General features: G+C 38.0%; 1 protein-coding gene across 2 annotated transcripts in view; it reads left to right on the top strand.

The window, feature by feature from the left end:
* Positions 1-21,708, top strand: part of PLA2R1 (phospholipase A2 receptor 1) — a 130,533-nt gene that overhangs the window by 86,632 nt on the left and 22,193 nt on the right. For both annotated transcript variants that reach the window (XM_049888787.1, XM_049888786.1), the window contains exons 14-21: positions 292-376; positions 2,961-3,093; positions 3,890-3,925; positions 4,505-4,662; positions 10,250-10,314; positions 10,581-10,684; positions 14,541-14,680; positions 21,180-21,297. In XM_049888787.1, the coding sequence (XP_049744744.1) occupies positions 292-376; positions 2,961-3,093; positions 3,890-3,925; positions 4,505-4,662; positions 10,250-10,314; positions 10,581-10,684; positions 14,541-14,680; positions 21,180-21,297 (839 nt within the window). The remainder of the gene's footprint in view (positions 1-291; positions 377-2,960; positions 3,094-3,889; positions 3,926-4,504; positions 4,663-10,249; positions 10,315-10,580; positions 10,685-14,540; positions 14,681-21,179; positions 21,298-21,708) is intronic.

Below are 21,708 nucleotides of genomic sequence, written 5' to 3'. Positions count from 1 at the left end.
ACCAGTATTTCCCAATATGTACCAATTTTTCCCCAAATGCACATCACCAGTAAGCACACTACACAAACTAAGAGAAATAGCATATGAGGCCACATCTTCCATCAGTTCACTTCATACCATTCATACTGAACACATAGGAAACATTCAATAAATGTTTGTTGACTTGATCAGTCCTGCCAGTAGCATCAGCTGTTCCCTGCACACACAGATACTTTAAAATATTTTTTAATCTTTTAGATAATGTTGTGGACTCAGTGGGGAAAGCAAAGCTTTTGTTTCTTTTCTTCATAGGACAGAAGAAAGGCAGTTCTGGATTGGTTTTAATAAAAGAAACCCGCAGAATGCTGACTCTTGGGAGTGGTCTGATGGGACTCCTGTAAGTCTTTCCAAGTTGGAGAAAAGGAGATAAATTCCAAACAGATGTCCCTGGAAACACTTGGTGAACCAACCAAACATAGTAGAGTACCATGAATGAGCTAAATCAAAACCCACTGCCATGGAGTCATCTCCAACTCATGGCAACTCCATGTGTGCCAGGGTAGAACTGTGCTCCATAGAGTTTTCAGTGGCTGATTCTCCAGAAGTAGATTGTCAGACCTTTCTTCTGAGGAGCCCAGGGACTCCGTGAATGAACTAGAACTTGGAAATAATGATCATATCTTCCTTGACCTTGACCCAAATAAAAACAGCATCAGACCTTGAAACCAGGAGAGTTATTTCTGCAAGGTCCTGGGAACCCTTTGGTAGCCAGACAGTTCTGAGGCCATCTATGGAATCTCATCCTAAAAAGAAATCAAAATTTCTGAAAAGGCCCTCAAACCTTCTCCTGTTTGTCTCAGGCAGAAAAGTAACTATTCTTTAAAATAATATCAGGTGGCTTCCTTTGCCTTACCCTCCTTCTCTTGGAAAGCACCTGATTTCGTGGGTATGGGAAACTCGACCATGTCACAGTGAAAAGGTGACTGTCCTGGAGATCCATTTTCAGTTTATCTCACTCTAAAAGGGTAGATTGTCACCCGTAGAAATACTACCTTCTTCTCAACCAGAGCAAGTTATTCTGATAGAAAAAAAAAAAGACTTGCTTTTTCATTCAATCTCATACTAGCAAACCTTTATGAAGGAGAGAGGGAACTCACTTACATTTTTCTTTTCATCTGCAATGAGGACTTCTCACATTTTTCTCAAGATTATAGGGAAAAAGCTGAAACAGTATCCCAGATCAAAATGGATTCAATCCTAGGGCACATGCAAAGTCAAGTTGCTAAGTTTCACCTGTGAAATGGGGAGACTGGTGCGCATTTAGTGACAGCTCTCATTCACTGAGCCCTTATAATGTTCCAAGCATTGGGCTGAGTGCTCACCTACATTATCCCCTTTAGTCCTTACAAAGACTCAGTTCAATGGTTATTAGGATGATTAAGTAGTTTGCCTAAAATAATACACAGAAGAGCCGAGATTTGCCTACGAGTTATCTGATTCCAAGACCACGATGTTGTAAGGTCTCCCAGTTGGCAAAATAATAGCAGCCAAGCTTTGAAATAGGTCAAGATCAGTAGGGAAAAGGGATCTCTAGACCCGGTACGTAGATGTTCAAATTTGTGGTTAAGAAGGAACTTTTGGAAAAGCTATGTGCCTATCCAAAACCCGTTGCCATCAAGTCGATTCCAACTCATAGCTACCCTACAGGATAGAGTAGAACTGCCCCACAGAATTTCCAAGGAGTGGCAGGTGGATTCAAACTGCCAACCTTTTGGTTGGCACCTGAGCTATTAACCACTGTGCCACCAGGGCTCCATACGCCTATAGTGGGAGTAAGAATAATGACAAAGGCATGCTAACTAAAAAAAAAAATTAACTTTTCCACCCCATTACTACTTCTTTAAAAAGGGGACCAGAATCTGAGTGTAATTAGAGATCATCCAGGACCACCTACCTGTTTTGCTGATGAAGAAACTAAGACTCAGAATGCAGAAGAGGCAAAGCAGTTTGGCATGCTCCATAAATGGCAGCCACCACATGACACAGTTGGGTAGTTAACATCAATATGGCACTTGAAAAATGCAATGTGGCATATAGAAGTTGAGAATGCTAAATTCATTTTAGTAAAACACACTCATTAGTAATAGAAGAAGAATAGACAATTTGGTTCAGAATAAATAAGGTAAAGCCATGAGCAGTTGACCAAGTTCCTCACCACTTCCCGCTAAACATAATGAATGAAAACTCACACTACTCTCTGAATCTGAGGTCATATGTATTTCATTTTGGTAAATTGTTGTGTGCTTGTATACATGCATGAGAAGGAGTACGAACAGTTTCAAAATACCCTCTTTTTTTTTTTTTTACAAATTTTTACCCCAATTTTACCTGTAGTCCATCCATTCTTCTGCTGAATCACTTAATGGTTGAGAAGGTTAAATCTTTACTTAATATCCCTGTGATGTGATCGTTAACGGAAAGTGTTTTGTATTTTCCATATTAAAGCTAGCTGTGGCTTAAAAAAACCCCAGTGCCGTTGAGTCGATTCCGACGGCTTAGAATTTAGTTATTAGAGACTGAAAGCTTAGTATTTGTACAAATGAATCTACATCAAAGGTGACACCCAGCTCTAACATCCCTGAGCCTCTGAGAAGTTTATCCAAGAGGCTAGACTAATCCTGCCAGTTAGAAAATAGTGCAAGTTCAGAATGATGGTTGCATGTGACTTGCTCCTTCTAGAGAAAGAAGCAGTGTGCCTATTTTTAAGAAAAAAAATCCTTAAGAAAAGAAAAAAAAAATGCTAAAGGATGATTAGCTTGTTCTTCACAAAAGTGGAACAACTTTGAACTGAAATCATATCCAGGCATTTCTGAAACTTCCTCCAGAAATCTGTAATTAGTTATAGGAAAGCCTTTCTTGGTCTTTTGAAACTTTTTGTGCGGGAGTCATCATTAGGGAATAATGAACTTCATCTGCTGCAGGTCGTCTCTTCATTTTTAGACAATACTTATTTTGGAGAAGATGTAAGAAATTGTGCTGTGTATAAGGCAAACAAAAAGTTGCTGCCCTTGCAGTGTGGTTCCAAACGTGAATGGATATGCAAAATTCCAAGAGGTAAGAATATTAATAAGGTCTTGGTTCTGTATTTGCTTTCTAATATTCTGTAGCACTTTCCCAAGTAAAGACTTACAAAGATCTAAAGCTTAAGCACCCTGAATCAGAGGAGCAACACCTGCATGATGAACCAAAGTGCGAGAGCTCTTTTGTGTGTGTATGTGTGTATGTGTGGTAAATATACTTGTAACAAAATGTGCCATCTCAACAGTCTTCACATGTACAGCTCAGTGACATTAATTATGTGAATCATATTGTTCAACCAGCACCCTTGTCTGTTCCCAGTTTTTTCCATCACCCTTAGCAGAAGCTCAGTGTCCCCTAAGCGCTGAGTCCTCTTTCCCCCTGCCTCCTGCCTACTAACTGTTTTAGAAAAGAATGTATCTAAGGAAATGCATAAAAATAACACCAGGACAGTATGCTAGGTCAGTTAACTGGGAATAAGAGTATTCTGTTCGTATGGTAGAATATTTTATTTTGCAAGTACAGTCCAGAAAAAAAAAGTCACCTTGACATTAAAAGCAAGCAAAGTTACTTATAAAAATAATGAGTAGATAAAAACACTTAGCACAGTGTCTGACACTCAGTGGGCCCTCAACAAGTGTTCGCTTCCTTCCTTTTTTCAATCTCCTCTTAAAATGAAAACTACCCATATTCCAAGCATCACAAGGTACCTGTTTTTTAAATGATCTTTTAAAAGGTAAAGTACGAAATATTGTTTCTAGAGGTGTAGTCATTCAGAAATCATGCCTCTGTGAAGAAAGCTAGGTCAAAGTGTTTTGCTTTCACTTTGCAGATGTGAAACCCAAGATTCCACAGTGGTACCGACATGGTAAGAAAGGATCCTAGCCATTCCTGAACTTCTTATTATATATTATTTACATAACATTACTGTATTATTAAATTCCTCCAACTGAGCCTCTCTTATGTGAATGTAGAGCTAATTGATTCAAATTAATAAATTAATAATAATTAAATTAATAAATGTCATTAAATATGATTAAAGAAAGCTTAATTCCATTTTCACAGTGCATGATTTTAAAATGTGTATCTATTCCTGACGTTTGAATACTAGTGAAAATGTTATATGTGAGATAGAACAAGGAAAACAAGCAAGTAATTTATACATATAGTGTATATATCGTGTGTGTGTGTGTGTGTTGGTGTATACAGACCCCCACATTTGTAACTGGATCTCTCCACATTTAAAAAATATATGGGTGTATGTGTGTACATATACATATCAAAAAAACCAAACCAAACCCACTGCCGTCGATCACACACATATATACATATTTTTTTTAATGCAGAGTGATCCAATTACAAATGTTGGGTCAGTAATAGCATTGCTCCCTCAATACCACTTCTTTCTCAATGGTTTTTGCATTGTTCATATTTGCTTTTATTTCAGATGAACCCTGGCTCTTTTATCAGGATACAGAATACCTTTTTCATACCTCTCCCTCGGAATGGGCCTCCTTTGAGTTTGTCTGCAGTTGGCTGCACAGTGACCCTCTCACAATTCATTCTGCACGTGAACAAGAATTTATCCACAGCAAAATAAAAGCGGTACTTATAATGAACCATGCAAATTCAGAGCTTAGCTCTTTCTTCTGTCCTGGGCAGGACTTTTTTTTTTTTCTTTAACTTAACTTCAGACATTTATTTAAGTTTCATTTAAAAACCATGGATTGTTGAGAATTATTTGTCTTCCTGTTATAAAGATGAAGAGAACAATGGAATGTATTCTCCCTTAATCTCTGTAACAGGAAGGTTTATTGTGTAGGTCAGTCATTTCGCTACTCTTCATTCTTTATTAGCAACAATGGTGAGTAAGAAGAATTTTATTGCTTTTGCAAGGTGTATTCAATCATTCATTAAACACATTTTTTGAGAGTCTACTCTTCTAGGGACTGGGGCTCTATCAGTGCATAAAGCAGACCAGAATTCCTGCCCTCATGTAGCTTATTTATCATCTAGAGTGGGAAAAATAAAAAGAGACTGTAATCAATATAAGTAAATAAAATTACATGCTAGCTTACAAGAAGATAAATGGGTGAGCCCCAGGGGGGGATATAAAGCACAGATGGAGGGCAAGGAGTACCTGGGGGTTGCATGGAGGTTTTAAAGTTTCAGATTTTGCTTACAAAAGTACAGTATTTTTAAGTTTGTAAAGATTCAATATACAGAGAATTGGTAAGGAGTGGCTTTTCATTTCAACTTAAAATAAAAAAGAATACCCTTAATCGAGGAATAGGGTCTCTATGAGTCGGAGTCAACTCAGTGGCAGTGGGTTTTGTTTCTTTTTAGGCTAATTAGAAAGCAGAATGCAAAACCTGTTAAATAATGAAATAGCCGGTCAAGAAATGTTGTTGTTGTTGTGTGCCACCGAATCGATTCCAACTTATAGCGACCCTGTAGGACAGAGGAGAACTGCCCCATAGGTTTTCCAAGAAGTGGCTGGTGGATTCAAACTGCCGACCTTTTGGTTAGCAGCCTGAGCTCTTAACCACTTAGCCACCAGGGCTCCAGCCAAGGAATAGTGGGTATCAGGTACGTACTAAAAAAAAAAAAAGGCATTATGATATTTGTTAAGGATACAAAAATGCATGAGATACAGTCTCTATTTTCAAAATGCTCAGAAACAGAGCTGGAAATGATACTGGGTAGCCAGTTGAAAGAGAAAAGTGTGTACAAATTACTAGAAAGTCATCAAAGAGGAAACACCTCACTCCCAATTTTCTCTAGGAAACCTTTGAAAGCAAGATAAAGCTTTTTCTATTTCTGTAATTTGACCATATTTCATGATCTCCAGGAGTTCTTTCTGGCTCGAGCATCTCTTCATATCTTTGCAATTGACTGTTAACATGAAGCTCTGTATACAGCACCCCAGGCTTTTAAGAGTAAGGTTTTTTTCACTGCCCTTGGGAGTTTACCAATTCTGTAATTCTGTTTGATATGCAGCCTAAGAGGTTCAGGCAGGTCAGGACTGCTAACCATTATGATGGAAAAGTGGAGAAAGAGAAGGGTGAGGTGATGGTCCCATGGTCCCACAGAGACTGAGTAGCAGGCCAACCTCTGGAACCAGGATGTTCCCCACTATAGTTTGTGCTCTATTTGCCACTCTTCCGCTCCTACAAACGAAACACTCAACCCAAAACCATAATATTAAATGTCAGCAAATTGTGTCTCATGACCTCAGAAAATATGCTTGTTTCTTTACCCAGACACTGAACTCCTAGCCACACAGGAGATCAGGTGAAGGCCAAAAACCAACCCATGGATATTCACAAAGTACACATCCCAGTAAGAGCTGGCATTTGGCCAAGACTTAACCTTAGTGGTGTCAGGCACTATGCTAAGTACTTAATTTTTAATGGCATTTCATTTTCCCAAGAACTCTGTGAGAAGATTATTATTAGCCACATTTTATAGAGGAGGAAGCTGAGACTCTGAAGAAGTCAAGCAACTTGGTTACACAACAGCCAAGGGGTGGACTTTGGAAGTGAATCCAGGATATCTGATTACAGGGTCTTTTAAAAACACTGTATAGTGCTGCCTCTGCAGGCACAACGGCAGTGGCAGGGGCATATAAGATACAATGTCCTCATTATAGTAGAATAGTGTTTCTAAAATCCCTTCCCAAAAGCTGGCCACCAGCTCTGCATCATACATGAACAATGAGGGGCTCCTTTGGTCTTTCCAATAGAGCTTAGCTCTCCTGGGAACTTCTGCAGGTATTCTCTCCTCACCTTTCCCTTAATTCACTTCCCTAATCTTTGAGGGTTGGGAAATCAGTGGGAATGGAGGGACTAATTACTATTATAGAAAGAAATAGTAAAACCCCAACGGTTTAGCAGTTTGAGAAACCACAGCCAGTGCCATGATCTAGACTTGAGGACTCTCATTCAAATTAGACAAATCTTGTGATGTCCTATATAGCAAAATTGCTACCCAGCCTTTGGTCATATTAGCATAGAATGGACTGTCAGTACTATGGGTGAGCTACTGACTCATCTTACACCCCACTGTGTTACAAAATAAACTTTTTGGAGGGTGTAGGATATAGAGACCAAGAAAGGGGACATGGGACCAAGGGAAAGGGTATCAATTTAGAGAGAAGAAGGTTGTAGTCATTAACAAACTTAGATTTCCAAAAAAATTCTTATTTATGCATAATTTATGGCTGTGTTGGACACTTTTTCTTGGTGACAATGGTGGTTATGATGACTAATTACATTACATATGTATGTAATGCCCTACTGGAAAGGGTCAGCCCAGGAGATGATATTTTATTCTAAGGTGCAGAACTAAATGCACAGAGGTCACACCACTCGCTTTTGTGGCACACCCATCCTATACATGCAGAATTAAATATCCTTAAACTTACTTGGAGCCCTGGTGGTACAGTGATTAAGAGCCATGGCTGCTAACCAAAGGGCCGACACTTCAGATCCACCAGCTACTCTGTGGAAACCCTGTAGGGCTGTTTCACTCTGTGCTTTAGGGTTGCTATGAGTCTGAATCAACTCGATGGCTAACTTACTTGGTTAGCTTACTTAAGTGTTTTGTATAGCTCCTCTATAAAGAGTCAAAATTAGAGCTGTAGAAAAACAAAAATAAGATTTAGCTGAAGAGTGGAAGAACTAATTATTGAACAAGAAAGCTGGATACAGTTTTAAAAACTCGGAAGCATATTTTTTTTTTTAAACAAAATGTTTCCACTTAGGAAAAAGAATGAGTTGGAGTTTTCCCTCGTACTGTTCAAATAACAGAGAGCTACGAGGCATGATGACAGTGAATTTTTGTGTGTGTGTGTGTGTGTTTTAGGTGAAAGATTACAGCTCAAGTTAATTTCTTATACAAGAATTTATACACATAGTATTTTGTGACATTAGTTGCAATCTCCACAATGTGACAACATACTCCCCCTTTCCACGCCAGGTTCCCTGTGTCCATTCAACCAGTTCCTGTCCCTTCCTGTCTTCTCATCCTGCCTCTGGACAGGAGCTGCCCATTTGGCCTCATGTATCTGATTGAACTAAGAAATACTCCTCACATGTATTATCTTTTGTTTTATAGTCCTGTCTAATCTTTATCTGAAGAGTGGGCTTTAGGAATTGTTTCAGTTCTGGGTTAACAGAGCATCCAGGACTGAGAGTGAATTTTTGGGAAGTTATTTTTTGAGCCATCTTGATACTCAGATTGATGCCTAAAAAGTAAAGACCCCGAGCTCCTTCGAAGTTGTGTGTGGCATGAACTACTGGCCAGTTAGTCCACTTAGCCAACATTTTTATGCTGGTTGTGCAATATTTTCATTTGGAAATCTTGATATGCTATTTTTTTTAAAGATTTTATTTCTATATACTTCTAACGAAAATAAATCAAAATCTATTAATCTTCCTCCACAACCTAGTGTTTTAAACTCTGAAACTGATTTTGCTATCTTTGATGAAAGTATTTTAAAAGATGACAGGTTGTTTTTCTTTATATCGCTTAATAGATTGGCTGTTACTGTGTTGCATTCCTCTTTGATAACTGTTCTTCCAGTATGCTGCTATTGTTAACTGCTGTTTCAGTGTAACAAAGCATAGTTGATATTATAAAATCCACGGTCACATCACATTCCTTTTTACCAAAGCATATTTAAAAGTCTTCTATTGTTGTGACTTGATAACTATACTAAAATATAAAACATTCATTTTTCACATTGGATTTTGGATATCTTCTAGATTGTCCCATGAAGTTCTGTTCCATATCACAACAGGTTGTGATATGCCATGCGGAGGATTACCATTTTATAATTGAGGTGGTAATAAATACACCACTTAAGATGTAGTAGTTATAATTTTTCTTTAGAGGTTCTTAATTGGGGCAGTGAACAATTGGGACATGCTTTCCACTATTGTTGCACATGAGACCTCTTTAGATTGAATGAAATTGTTGTGATTCCCCCACTGAGCTCACAGCCAGTCTCAATGGGCTGATTCCAAAGTCTGACAATAGGAATCTAAATTCAGCATGTAAGAACACGTCCATGAAACAGCGCCTCAGGGATCCAAAATTACAGTTGCTCCATTTTGCATTATTCTCAAATGGCTGATATGGCAGACAGCCACACTTTTTAAGGAGCAAAAATACCTGTTTGTGTATTTGAGTGTTAGTAAGCTGTTTGGTTTTGTTGTATGATGACCTGAAATTCATGTGGAAAAAAAATTGGGACTATCTCCCAATAGTCCCAAGTCTTTACAGAAGAAGTGAGAGTGCAAACTTATATAATGCATCCCAGTTAACAGGCTTTTAGCATATAAAATCTAAGTTACATTTCAACACACACATACCCCGCCCCTCAATTGAGTATACTGATTTAGAAGTCTTAGATAAATCATGACTGCCTCTTTCTCTTTTATAGTTAAAGAGGGAATTTCAATTTCTGGAGCATAAGCCCAATATTACATCTGTTCTAATGTGTGTGTGTTGTTTCAATTTTATACTTTTTGTACTTATGTCCATGTGATTAATAATAGTGTCAAATTAATAATGTATATAAAGGATAATTTTCTAGTTGTCAAACACTATAAATTCTGTGATATCTTTTGTTCTCTATTGTATCTGTTTCAATGAGGAGGGTTATAATACTTAGTTTAAAAGCTTAACAGTCATGCCAATGCTTAAAATTCAAAATCCTTGTACCACTGATGTCTTCGTGCCTTGAATTATTTTTCAAATAGATGTGATACATTCACTGGACTTCTGTAAATCACTGAAAGGATAAACCACTAATTTTTTAGTCAAAAAGGAATCCATCTTCTACTTTAACTTACAGTATTACTTTTTTAAATGCCTATTATAGAGTTAGAAAATTTACTTTTAAATACATATGGAAAGTTATGAGAAAGATACTGCATGCTGAACAAAACTAAAATTATTTTCAATGTTGATCCCAATTTTCCTTCATAATAAGAAGGGAATATTTTAGAATAATGAAGTTTCAGATTTTCTCAAGATGCTGGGCTTTCTCTTATGCTTCTTTAGATAATTGGGTAAAATACCGAAAAAATAGAAAGCTATTAGGGGCAACCCCATTAATCTTAATACTGAAAAGAGAAAGCAAGTAGAATAAATGCTGAGGTTTCTTTGTTTTGTTTTAAACTAGCTATCAAAGTTTGGTGTAAACTGGTGGATTGGACTTCGAGAAGAAAGAGCCAGTGATGAATTTCGGTACGAACATAGATTAATTTGCGTTTAATTTTGTTTGACAGGTTTTATTAGCAGAATGATTGGACTAGATCTTAGTAATCAATTTGTTAAAAGCCTTCAAGCATTATTTATAACTTAAAATTTTCACTTTCCTAACCAAAGACATGAGTGTCTTTTTAAATTTAATAAAATATTATGCCTTCAATTCATACCCCAGAGCTCCAGGAATGGTGTTAGAGGTTGAACATTCAGAATGAGACACCTTAAATTTTTTAATTTTCCTACAGCTGGAGAGATGGAACACCATTAATATACAAGAACTGGGACAAAGAAAGAGAAAGACCCGTGAATAATCAGAGCCAGAGATGTGGCTTCATTTCATCCATAACAGGTCATTTTATTTATCTCTTTGTGGGGTTTTTAATACAAAGTGATTGTTTTCAGAAGTCTTAAAGACTTCTTTGTATTAATTCGGCAAAAAGTTTTTTGCTTGGTTGTTTTCTGTTTCAGTTGAATATGTTTAATTTCATCAGTCTTGGGCTTCAGGATGGTCATTCCTTCTATTTAATCCATGCACTCTGGTTCTTGAAGATAATTTACATCTGGGTAAGTCCTTCCTCATGAGCCAAGATAGCACCAAAAATGGATGTTCAAAAATATGCCTAATAATGAGCAGACACTTCACCAAAGAAGACAGTCAGGTGGCTAACAAACACATAAAGAAATGCTTGTGATCATTACCCATTAAAACAAACAAACAAAAACTAAAAACCTATTGTCTTCGAGTCAATTCCAACTCATAGTGGCCTTACAGGACAGAGTAGAACTGCCCTATAAGGTTTCCAAGGAGTGGCTGGTGGTTTCAAACTGCCAACCTTTTGATTAGCAGCTGAATGCTTAACCACTGTGCCACCAGGGCTCCTCATTAGCCATTAGAGAGATGCAAATCAAAACTACAGTGAAATACCATCTCACCCTAACAATAATGCCACCAATTAAAAAAAAAAAAAAATGTTGGCGAGGTTGTGGGAAGATTGTAACTCTTACACACTGCTGATGGGAATATAAAATGATACAACCACTATGGAAAATGGTATGGCACTTCCTTAAAAAGCTAGAAATAGAAATACCACATGATCCAGCAATCCCACTCATAGGTATATACCCTAAAAAAATAAGAGCCATGACACAAATAGACATATTTTTATGTTCATTGTAGCATTATTCACAATAGCAAAAAGATGGAAACAACCTAAATGCCCACCACAATGAATAGATAAACAAACTGGTGCATATACACAATGGAATATTATACAACACTAAAGAATAATGACAAATTCACAAAACATCTCACAGCAGGGATGAATTTGGAGGGCATTATGCTGAATGAAATAAGTCAATCACAAAAGGACAAATACTGTATGATACACCATTATTATAAAAAAAAAAAAAGGTTTACATACAGAAAAAAAGAAAAACATTATTTGATGGTTACCAGGGATTGGAGGGAGAAGAAGGGAGAATAACTAACTGGATAGAAGACACATGTTAATATTGGTGAAGGGGAAAGCAATACACAACATGGGGGAAGTCGGCACAATATGACCAAGGCAAAGGAAGACACTGGGAGGAACGCAAAAATAAAGGACAACTACAATAATTTTTTTTTTTACAATAATTACTGTAACATAGATAATCCTGCAGCAGTAGTATTAACAAATAATAATTTATTAATGGATGCATCATTAGATAGGTATGCCACAAAGGTGTGAGAGAGTTTAAGGGAGCACACCCACCTGCAGATAAGGTTTGGTTGTGGATATTTCTACATACATAATTGTAGGTGCTGCATGTATATTAATATAGACAATAGAGCACACAAGGGACACAGTCATGGAAACTTCTTAGACATAACCAAACGTCTAGAGGAATGAAGTTCTTAGACTAGAAGGTGAATGAATGATCATAGAATCAGGGTCATCTATGTCAATCGGCACAACATCATTCATAAAGACAATACTCTGTATTCTACTTTGGTGAGTAGCATCTGGGGTCTTAAAAGTTTGTGAGTGGCCATCTAAGATACAACTATTGGTCCCTTCCCATCCGGAGCAAAGGAGAGTGAAGAAAACCAAAGACTCAAGGGAGCAATTTTCCGAAGGACCAACGGAACACGTGAACCACAGCCTCCACCAGCCTGAGCCCAGAAGAACTAGATGGTGTCCTCCTACCACTACTGACATTCCTGACTGGATCAAAACAGAGAGTACCAGACAGAGTGGGAGAAAAATGTAGAACAAAAAACCAAATTCACAAAAAAGACCAGACCTATAGGTCTGACAGAGACTGGAGGAATCCCCAAGACTATGGCCCTAAGACACCTTTCTGAAGTGGAACCGAAGCCATTCCTGGAGACCACCTTCCAGCCAAACCATAGACAAGCCCTTAAACAAACAATAACACCCGAGAGGAACATGCTCCTTAGAACAGTCAGTTACACAAGTTCATTTGCCTAAAAGTACAGATGAGAAGGCAGGAAGGAGTAGAAAATCTGGACGAAAGGAAACAAGGAACGCAGGGCAGAAATGGGGAGAATGCTGACACATTATGGGAGGTGCAACCAGTGTCATGGAACACTTTATGTGCTAACTATCAAATGGGAAACTAATTCTCTGTTTCTCTGTAAACTTTCACTTAAAGCACAACAAAAAAAAATTTTTTTTAATATGCCTGACAAATGCCATTCTCTACAAAACTTCAATATCAATCCATTTTTTGTGTATTTGTTCCTAGGGTCTAGATTATAATTAGCCAGAATTTTAACACTTGTGAAACTTCCTTCCATTTTCCTATTTAATAAATTTTTTAAATCGAATTCAATATTCTTTTTGTTTGTTTTGTTTTGTTTTAATAACTGACATTAAATGCTGCTTGCCTTAGAACAGCAACTGTTTGCAAGTTGGATTTAAAAGTACATTTATGTTGATGATAGTTTTTTTAATTCTATTTGTCAGGACAGTATTGTTTTGGTTGCATTGTCCATTCATATCTACCTCTCAATTTCTAACTAATAAAAGGTAATATGTCTACAACCCTAACAGATTCACAACCAACCTTGTGCCCTAAGTCAGGAGAGGGATAACCACGGAAAACAATCCTTGGTGTGAGGGCCTCTACAGAGGTTAGGAAAGGAAAAGCCATGTGGCTAGTCAGCTTGCTTTTGCCAGCAGGTGTCACAACAGCCTCCAGAAAGGGCTACTTTGTGAGTCTGAGAGAACAGCTGATGTGCACTGAAACTAGCATTCATCCCTCCTTCAAAATGCCAACATCCTTTTGGCTCACATTCCTGAAACTAGAAATCGGAGCCTGTCCTTGCAGTTTGCATGCATCCTTGCCCTGTTCTGGAATATACAACTTGAATGTTAATGAAATGCCTTCCATAACCCTTATTCTGAAAATTTAGCTCTTCTAAATTAAAAAAAAAAAAAAATGTCCAGGAGCCTAAGGACTTCACGATATATTTTACTGCAGGCATGTTTACATGTGAGTCTGTGTTATTTAAGGGTCAGTGCTGAGAAGTGCTACTTTCTTAGAAGTTCCTGACCTGGTGTTTCCAAATTATTATATTTTTGAAAGAATTATAAAGCAAAAATGATTCACCTATGTTTTAGAATCTTTTTTCTCTTTACATTGAAGCTGGATATTTTAAAACAAAGTATTCTTTTGCTACTGAAGTCAAATGTTCTTAAGACTTTGATCAGTTCTATGATTTCAACTGCAGTGTTTAGGTTTTTTTTTGCATTTGCAAAATTTCTACCTTCTTGAATTACAATGATTGCTTTGGCATGTTGCCCAGTTAGCTGTTATCACTAGAACTCTATGATGTGTAGTTAAATTCAGTTCCGTTTCTGTTGTTGTTGTGTGCCATCAAGTCAATTCCAACTCATAGTGACCCTAGATGACAGAGTAGAAATGCCCCATAGAATTTCTTAGGATGTAATCTTTACAGGAACAGATCACCAGGTCTTTTCTCACATGGAGAGGCTGGTGGGTTTGAACTGCTAACTTTTAGGTTAGTAGCCGAGCACTTGACCATTTGCACCACCAATCCTCCTTAGTTCAGTTTTTGAAGTAAAAAAAAATTAAAAAGATAAACTATAGGAATCACAAAAATAATGATCAATAGAGAGTGCCTACAATGAGTCACCATTGTTTCCATGCTGTTTCTAAACTGTTTTCTTCTCCAGGACTCTGGGGCAGTGAAGAGTGTTCCGCTTCTATGCCTAGTATTTGTAAGCGAAAAAAGTTTTGGGTCATAGAAAAAGAGAAAGATACACCAAAACAACATGGAATGTGTCCGAAAGGATGGTTGTATTTTAACTATAAGGTAAATTTGTTTTCAAAGAGTTGCCTTTATTCATCTGTAAAATGAGGGGAGAGGGGCTGTAATGCAGGTTTATGCATCCAATCAATAAGTATTTCCTGGGCACCTACTCTTTGCCAGGTGGTATTCTAGGTTCTACGGAGGGGTAGATAGACAATAAGCAAATAACAAGAAAGTAAAAAAAGATAAGTATAACATACCAAAAAAAAAAAGTCACTTTTGTTCTCCTTTGCAGATGTTAATTTGGAAAGTAATTTTTTTAAATGAGAATGGCTTTTAAAAATAACGTGTTGTCAATAGGAATTTTTTGGTCACAACTTTCAAGAGATTTGGGAAGTTTTCGGTTTAGGTACAAGCCTCTTGGAATGAAAAGTTTTGTCAGAAACAGCCTCGACACCACTCCTCAGCCTTTATAATACTCTGTTTTTACTACTGGCACAGCCATTCATATCGCGTTGTATAAATTTTTCATTCGGTGGTGTGTGTGTGTGTGTGTGTGTGTGTGTGTGTCTAGGCCCTCTCCCAAATAACCTGTAACTTATGTGGATCCCTGACCCCGTCTTCCCTTTTGCGTCTTCCTTGCCTGGAGCCGGCACAAAGCTCTGCCCTTAGTGTGAATTGACTGACTGATAACTTAGCTCAGTCGACCTCATCTTGAGCCTTATAAAGCTGGTGCTTCAGTACAGAATTAAAAAAAAAAAATGCCAGTGCGGATATTGCAAACCAGATTCATTATTTCTGACACTGCCTTCAGTTAAGGCCTAGACTTTTCTTCCTCTCCCTATGTTTTGTTGTAAAATAATTTTATAGGTCTTAAAAAAAAAAAATTTATAGGCTTTAAAATTAGGTGGAGGTAATTAAAATATATGCCAATTTAATTGTTTAACTCTTCATTCTTTTGATAATTAAAAAACCCAAAATGTGGTCATAATTTGATATGCTAATATGAAATTGCTCTAAGTTTTCAGTCTAAGTGTTCAGATATGTTGGGATGTCATCCTCTCATTCTGTGTAATCTTGCACCCATTGCCATGGTGTGAAATGGGGCCATTTGGATTTTACTCACATTTGTCTAGCTCCCACTACATTATTTGGCACTGGTTTTTCTGATGGATTCCATAGATATTTCTTATTTTATTAAATTTTTTTAAATACACAGAATTACTATCCCCATCCTTATATATGAGAAGACTGAGCTAATAAAATTGTGACTTTCCTGAAGCTTCACAATGGGTAAGTGTCAGGCTGGGAATCAAACTCAGGTTTGCCCCTCTCTTATAGCTGCCACTTCGTATAAGAACTAAGAATTGCCCCACTCATCAGCTCAGCCCCAGGATCCAATCAGCACAGTGGCACTGTGAGACACTTTCTAGAAAAATATAGCTGTTCTCTAAAACTTAAATATAGTGCTCTGGTGTACACTAGTTTTAAATAGATGATTCTTTCTGTCTCCTTCCTAGTTTCTCAAACTACAAAATCTTTCCACCAGCGGTAAATTATTTATACATTTCAGTAGGAGAAACTTGTAGCTAATATCATTCAGCAGGACACTGAGGATTATTAAATCTTTTATCAAAACCTTTGTCAATTAATTTCTCAGAGCTGTTAGTGCATCCTGGAACAGCCTGTAGGGAACAGATACAAAGGAATGCCCATCTTGTCTCAAAGTCATATTTTTGGTACAGAGAGCAGCCCCAAAGCAGAACACAACTGATCTAGTTACTAACTCATACTTCCGCCATTTATAAACTGAAATATTATAAGGAGATTAATGGCAAGTCAAATCCTTGACATTAGAAGAATAATTCTTAGAAACCCACAGTAGACATTTTCGGTTAAGACCTTGACTATTATCCTTCCAAAATTTTTTTATGCACACTGCTTATGTCCAACCCACGTTTCCTCCTGTGTAAATAGAGGCAGTATGTACACACATAGGTAGGACAGAGTGATATGGAGCCTAGTGGAACAAACCCAAGGCAGAAGATCAAGCAAATGCTTCCTTTAAGAGGACTAGAAAGGGGCGTGAGTAAGGCACAGACACATACATGAGAGTAGAAGCTAGGTATGAAGAATGATTAAAACATGCTCACATAGTTTAGCGTTCGAAAAAAATCTTTATTGATAACCAACAGCTAGATCAGTGGTTCTCAATTCTGATCACATATTCATTATCACCTGGGGAGTTTCTAAAAATTGTCAAGGACCAGGTGACATCCCAAAGATTCTGATATAATTAATCTGCGTAGAGTCCAGGCATCAGTATTTTTTTTTTTTAAGGCTCCCTTGGTGATTGTAGAAACCCTGGTGGTGTGGTGGTTAAGAGCTATGCCTGCTAACCAAAAGGTCAGCAGTTCGAATCTACCAGGGGCTCCTTAGAAACCCTATAGGGCAGTTCTACTCTGTCCTATAGGGTTGCTATGAGCTGGAATTGACTTGACAGCAATGGGTTTGGTAATTGTAATGTGCAGCCAATATTTTCCCACCAACTCAACAGTAATAGTTTTACAACTTTGTCCTCAAGTCATTCAGAGGATTTGACTACTAAGGATACTGTCACAGCAGGCTTCATGAGTAGGTAACCATTTATAGGGCAGAGTTTCAGAGTTACCATTCATACCTCCTCGACCAGGTTGCCTTCCCCTGAATATCGATGGCTAAAATTCCAACATTAGAGTGCCATTCCTTTGATTCAACATTTTCATTTGTTCTTTTCAAGGGAAATACTTCTGAGATTGCCTTATTGTCATCCATACCTTGGAATGAGTGGGTCTATCAGATTATTAGAAAAGCTGGTAATAGGAGGACTGGTGGCTGAGAAGAGTAGAGAGCCCAGTGGCGATGGTCTTTCCTGTTTAACAAATACAGCTACAGAAGGAAAATGGGAGATAAGAATGAAAACATTACTCACTTCACAGTTCTCAGTGGGTTTCCCTGTATTATGTACGTCCCATTAAACTTTGCTGCCTGTTGGGCAACTTTCTAAGACTAATTTTTATTTCTAGGTAAAAAAAAAAAAAAAAAAAAAACAGTTGATTGACTGATTATCCACCTTTTAGAGTTAAGCATCTTTTCTGGTGTCTCATAAATTATCTTCTCCGTGTTTGATGATGTAAAAGGTGTTTGACCAGGCATTACTCCAGGAAGGGTCATCTAAGATACTTGTCACATTAGAGCTGTGGGAGGAAGAAATTCTAATTATTCCAGCTTAACTCTTGTGCATCTCTTCACAACTTTTTATTCAAGAACCTTGACTGAATGCTAGTGGCTACTTTGCACCATCTAGTTTGGGATTCATCAATATTTGCTTTCATATATTACATAATTTTTCCTTTAAAAATGCTCTATTTAGAATTTATTCAAATTCTTAACACTTTATTCACTTATTCATTCATTCATTTAACTATATTGGATAGTAGCAATTCAGTTATGAGGAAAAAGACACAAGCCCTTCTCTTTCAGAGCTTACAGACTAGCAGGGAAACATTAATAAATCAATCAGGAAAATGACTATCATTTAAAACTGTGACAAATGCCATGAAGAAGAGTTATATAGTTCTATAAAAGTGTATAACAGGAGGACCTGACTGAGGTGGTCAGAAGGCAGGGAGCATTAAGGTAGGAGTAACAGCATGTGCTAAGGTCCTGTGGCAAGAGGGAATGTGACATACTTAAGAAACAAAAGCAAACATAGAGACCCTAAAACAGTGAGAAGTGAGACTGACTAAAGAGGTAGGCAAGGGCCATGTCATGTTAGTTTCTCACTTTTATCCTAAGAGGAAAGGAAATTCCCTGTAGGGCTTTAAACTAAAAAGTGACATCATCAGGGCTGAGTTTTGAAAAGAATCACTCAGGCTGCAGCACCAAGGATAGCTTGGAGAAGGGCAAGAGTAAGAATAACAGGAAGATACTGCAGTGGTCCAGGAAAAAGATTATAACTTGGGCTAAGATGGTGGAGGGAGAGACAGTGGGGTGGCGGGGTGGGGGGTTGTATTTCAGAAATGAGATGTCCAACTGGTAGAGTTGTAGGGGTGCTGGAATGGGAGGGCAAGGATGACCCTCAGGTTTCTAGCTTATGCAAATGCATGGCTAACTGTGCCATTCAGTGTCAGGTGCCAGCGTAGGGGGGAGTTGATTCAAATGTTGAACTGGAAATTACTTTGAGACAAAAAATAATTTTATATTCCAAACTTATTTGGAATATAAGCCTGTTGAAATCGAGCTGATTCTGACTCCTAGCAACCCTATAGGACAGAGCAGAACTGCCCCATAGAGTTTCCAAGGATCACCTGGTGGATTCGAACTGCCGACCTTTTGGTCCGCAGCCAAGCTCTTAAAGCACTGTGCCACCAGAGCTCCTTGGAATATAATAGTGCCTCCTTAAATCACAGTAATAATCAGAGATGCATTAAACCTGATCACATTTTGCGAGTTAGTACATAACTAAACAGTTTATAATTAAAGATGCTGTACTTGATCTTGCTTTGCTTTAATTATTAATGATGCCATTTCAGAGTATGTTAGTAAATATACTCTATTTTTAGAAACAATGAAGTCGTGGTAATGGGAGACCACACTCCCATAGTCAAGCTGGTAAATCGTTGCTGAGGCAAACTTTGTGTGTGTGTTAAGGGGGTGTGTGTGGGTTGTTTTTCTGGAGAGATTTATTGAACTAACTGAACCAACGAGACTCATTGGTATTTTTGAATGGTTCATTAGTGTGGCTCTCTGAACACAAGGTGAATTCACATTAAATGATAAGACTTACTAATAATTAGTAGGTGCCTCTCTTTGGAATTTGTAATCAAAAGAAAGAGGCAAAAAGAAAAGAAATAGATAAAAGGGAACTTGTTATAAAATTAAACTCCTTTAAACCCAATTCAGTTTCCTTGTGAAACATACAAGGTAAAGGGAACCAAAAGGATGTATTTCCTCTTAGTTGGTAACTCAATTTCAGGCTAGATCAGGGTTTCTTGTTTTTATCCTAAGAGCAACGGGAAAGCCCTGTAGGGCTTTAAACTGAAGAGTGACATCATCAGGACTGAGTTTTTAAAAGAATCATCTTGGTACTATTGACATTTTGGGCTGAATACTTCTTTGCTGTGAGAGCTGTTCTGTGCATTGTGGACTGTTTAGTAGCATTCCTTGCCCCTACCCACTAGATGCCAGTAACAACCTTCTTCCAAGTTTTAGCAGCAAGAAATATCTCCAGACATTGTCAAATACCCCTGAGGGGAAAAAATTCTCAAATTTCACAAAATTTCACTTTATCTTTGCTTAAAGTCCCTCCTGGCTCCTCTGGAACCTTGCCTGATCCATTATGGCCTATTTTCTCTTCTCTCTCCTTCTCCCCTGTCTCTGTCCGGCTCTATCAATGTTTAAATTTCACTGAGCTTTAAAACCATTTGCCACTGAGTTGATTCCAACTCATGGTGACCCCATGTGTGTCAAAGTAGAACCATGCTCTGTAGAGTTTTCCATGACTGATTTTTCAGAAGTAGATCACCAGGTGTTTTTTTCCCAGGTACCTCTGGGTGGACTTGACGCTCCAGTCTTTCAGTTAGCAGCCTGGTGCATTAATTGTTTGCACCAGCCAGGGACTCCTCACTGAACTTTAAGGAATGGGGGAAGCTTTCCTTCAACCCTGCCTTACCTGCCAAGGAGGCGTGAGACATGATCCTCTCATGAGTAATGATCAACCTCTCATTGTCAAATCTCACAGCGTTTTATTTTCTCCTTGACATCGTTGGCCAACCAAACCAGGCAAACCAAACCCAGTGCCATCGAGTCGATTCCAACTCATAGTGACCCTATAGGACAGAATAGAACTGCCCCACAGAGTTTCCAGGGAGCGCCTGGAGGATTCGAACTGCCGACCCTTTGGTTAGCAGCCGTAGCACTTAACCACTACGCCACCAGGGTTTCCTCGTTGGCCAAAGCCTCCCTTTATTTCTCCTTCTCCTATTTTCTTGGTCCTGCCCTTGCCTGCTTTTCCTCCCACTGGGCTCGTCGTTTCTTTTCTGGCTCTTCCTGATTGACTTATTGACTAAATGTCTGATTCCAAGTATTTAATGAATTTAAATGCCGGATGTGGTTTGATTCTTCTGTATTCCTCTTCCACTTAATGTGAGGAAGTGTGTTTGTAAATGAAATTGAACTAAGCTATTTGTTCTCACCCCCACAATTTTTTTAGATGAAATCTGCCACTGTAAAGTGTGCAATCAGGCTGGCTTTTTTTAGGGGGGAATACTATTTTTCATTGAGCAAAAGACATTGTTCTGAAATCCTGTCTACAACACACATCGTCGTTTCTACTCCTGCCACATGCGCTTGCTGTATGTTTTGGAGCAGATGAAGGAAAAAAATGGGTTATTTTTGCCCAAGAAAATTTCAAAGAATTTTCGAGGGCAATCCTCAGAGCACCTTTGGGAAATTTTAATTTTATTTAGAAATGTGTAAAACCGAACACTTTGTTTTGACATTTTTTTTTTTTTTTTGATAGTGCCTTTTGGTGAAAATCCCCAAAGATCCAAACCATCGGAAGAACTGGACATCTGCTCAAAATTTCTGTGTTGAAGAAGGGGGGACACTGGTCTCCATTGAAAGTGAGGTGGAGCAAGGTAGAGTATTCAGTGGCCAACCAGGCCACAATAACCATTTTTATTCAAGCATTTAAAACAATACTAAGGCACAGAAGTTTTCTGTTTGACCTATAAGGTTTTTGGTTTTGTTTTCATATCATGACAACTATAAAAGTTAGTATACTGCATTGCTAATAAACTGCTCATTTTTGGAGTCTTTTGTCTCACTGGTAATAACAGGAAAAAATAGAGACATTTATGATCTGTATTTCTGAGTGGCTAAAATAATCTGGGGTATAGTCTATTATAACTGTGTGGTGTAATTTTTTAGATCCTTTGAGACTTACCTGTACACTTTCATTTGATGTTTAGCCAACAGTATACTCTAGCTTGGAAACCCTGATGGTGGTGTAGTGGTTAAGAGCTACGGCTGCTAACCAAAAAGGTCAG

Source organism: Elephas maximus, chromosome 6, assembly GCF_024166365.1.
Source record: "Elephas maximus indicus isolate mEleMax1 chromosome 6, mEleMax1 primary haplotype, whole genome shotgun sequence".
Classification (NCBI taxonomy): domain Eukaryota; kingdom Metazoa; phylum Chordata; class Mammalia; order Proboscidea; family Elephantidae; genus Elephas; species Elephas maximus.
The sequence above is the reverse complement of the archived record's forward strand: the minus strand, read 5'-3'. Positions and strand labels throughout refer to the sequence as shown.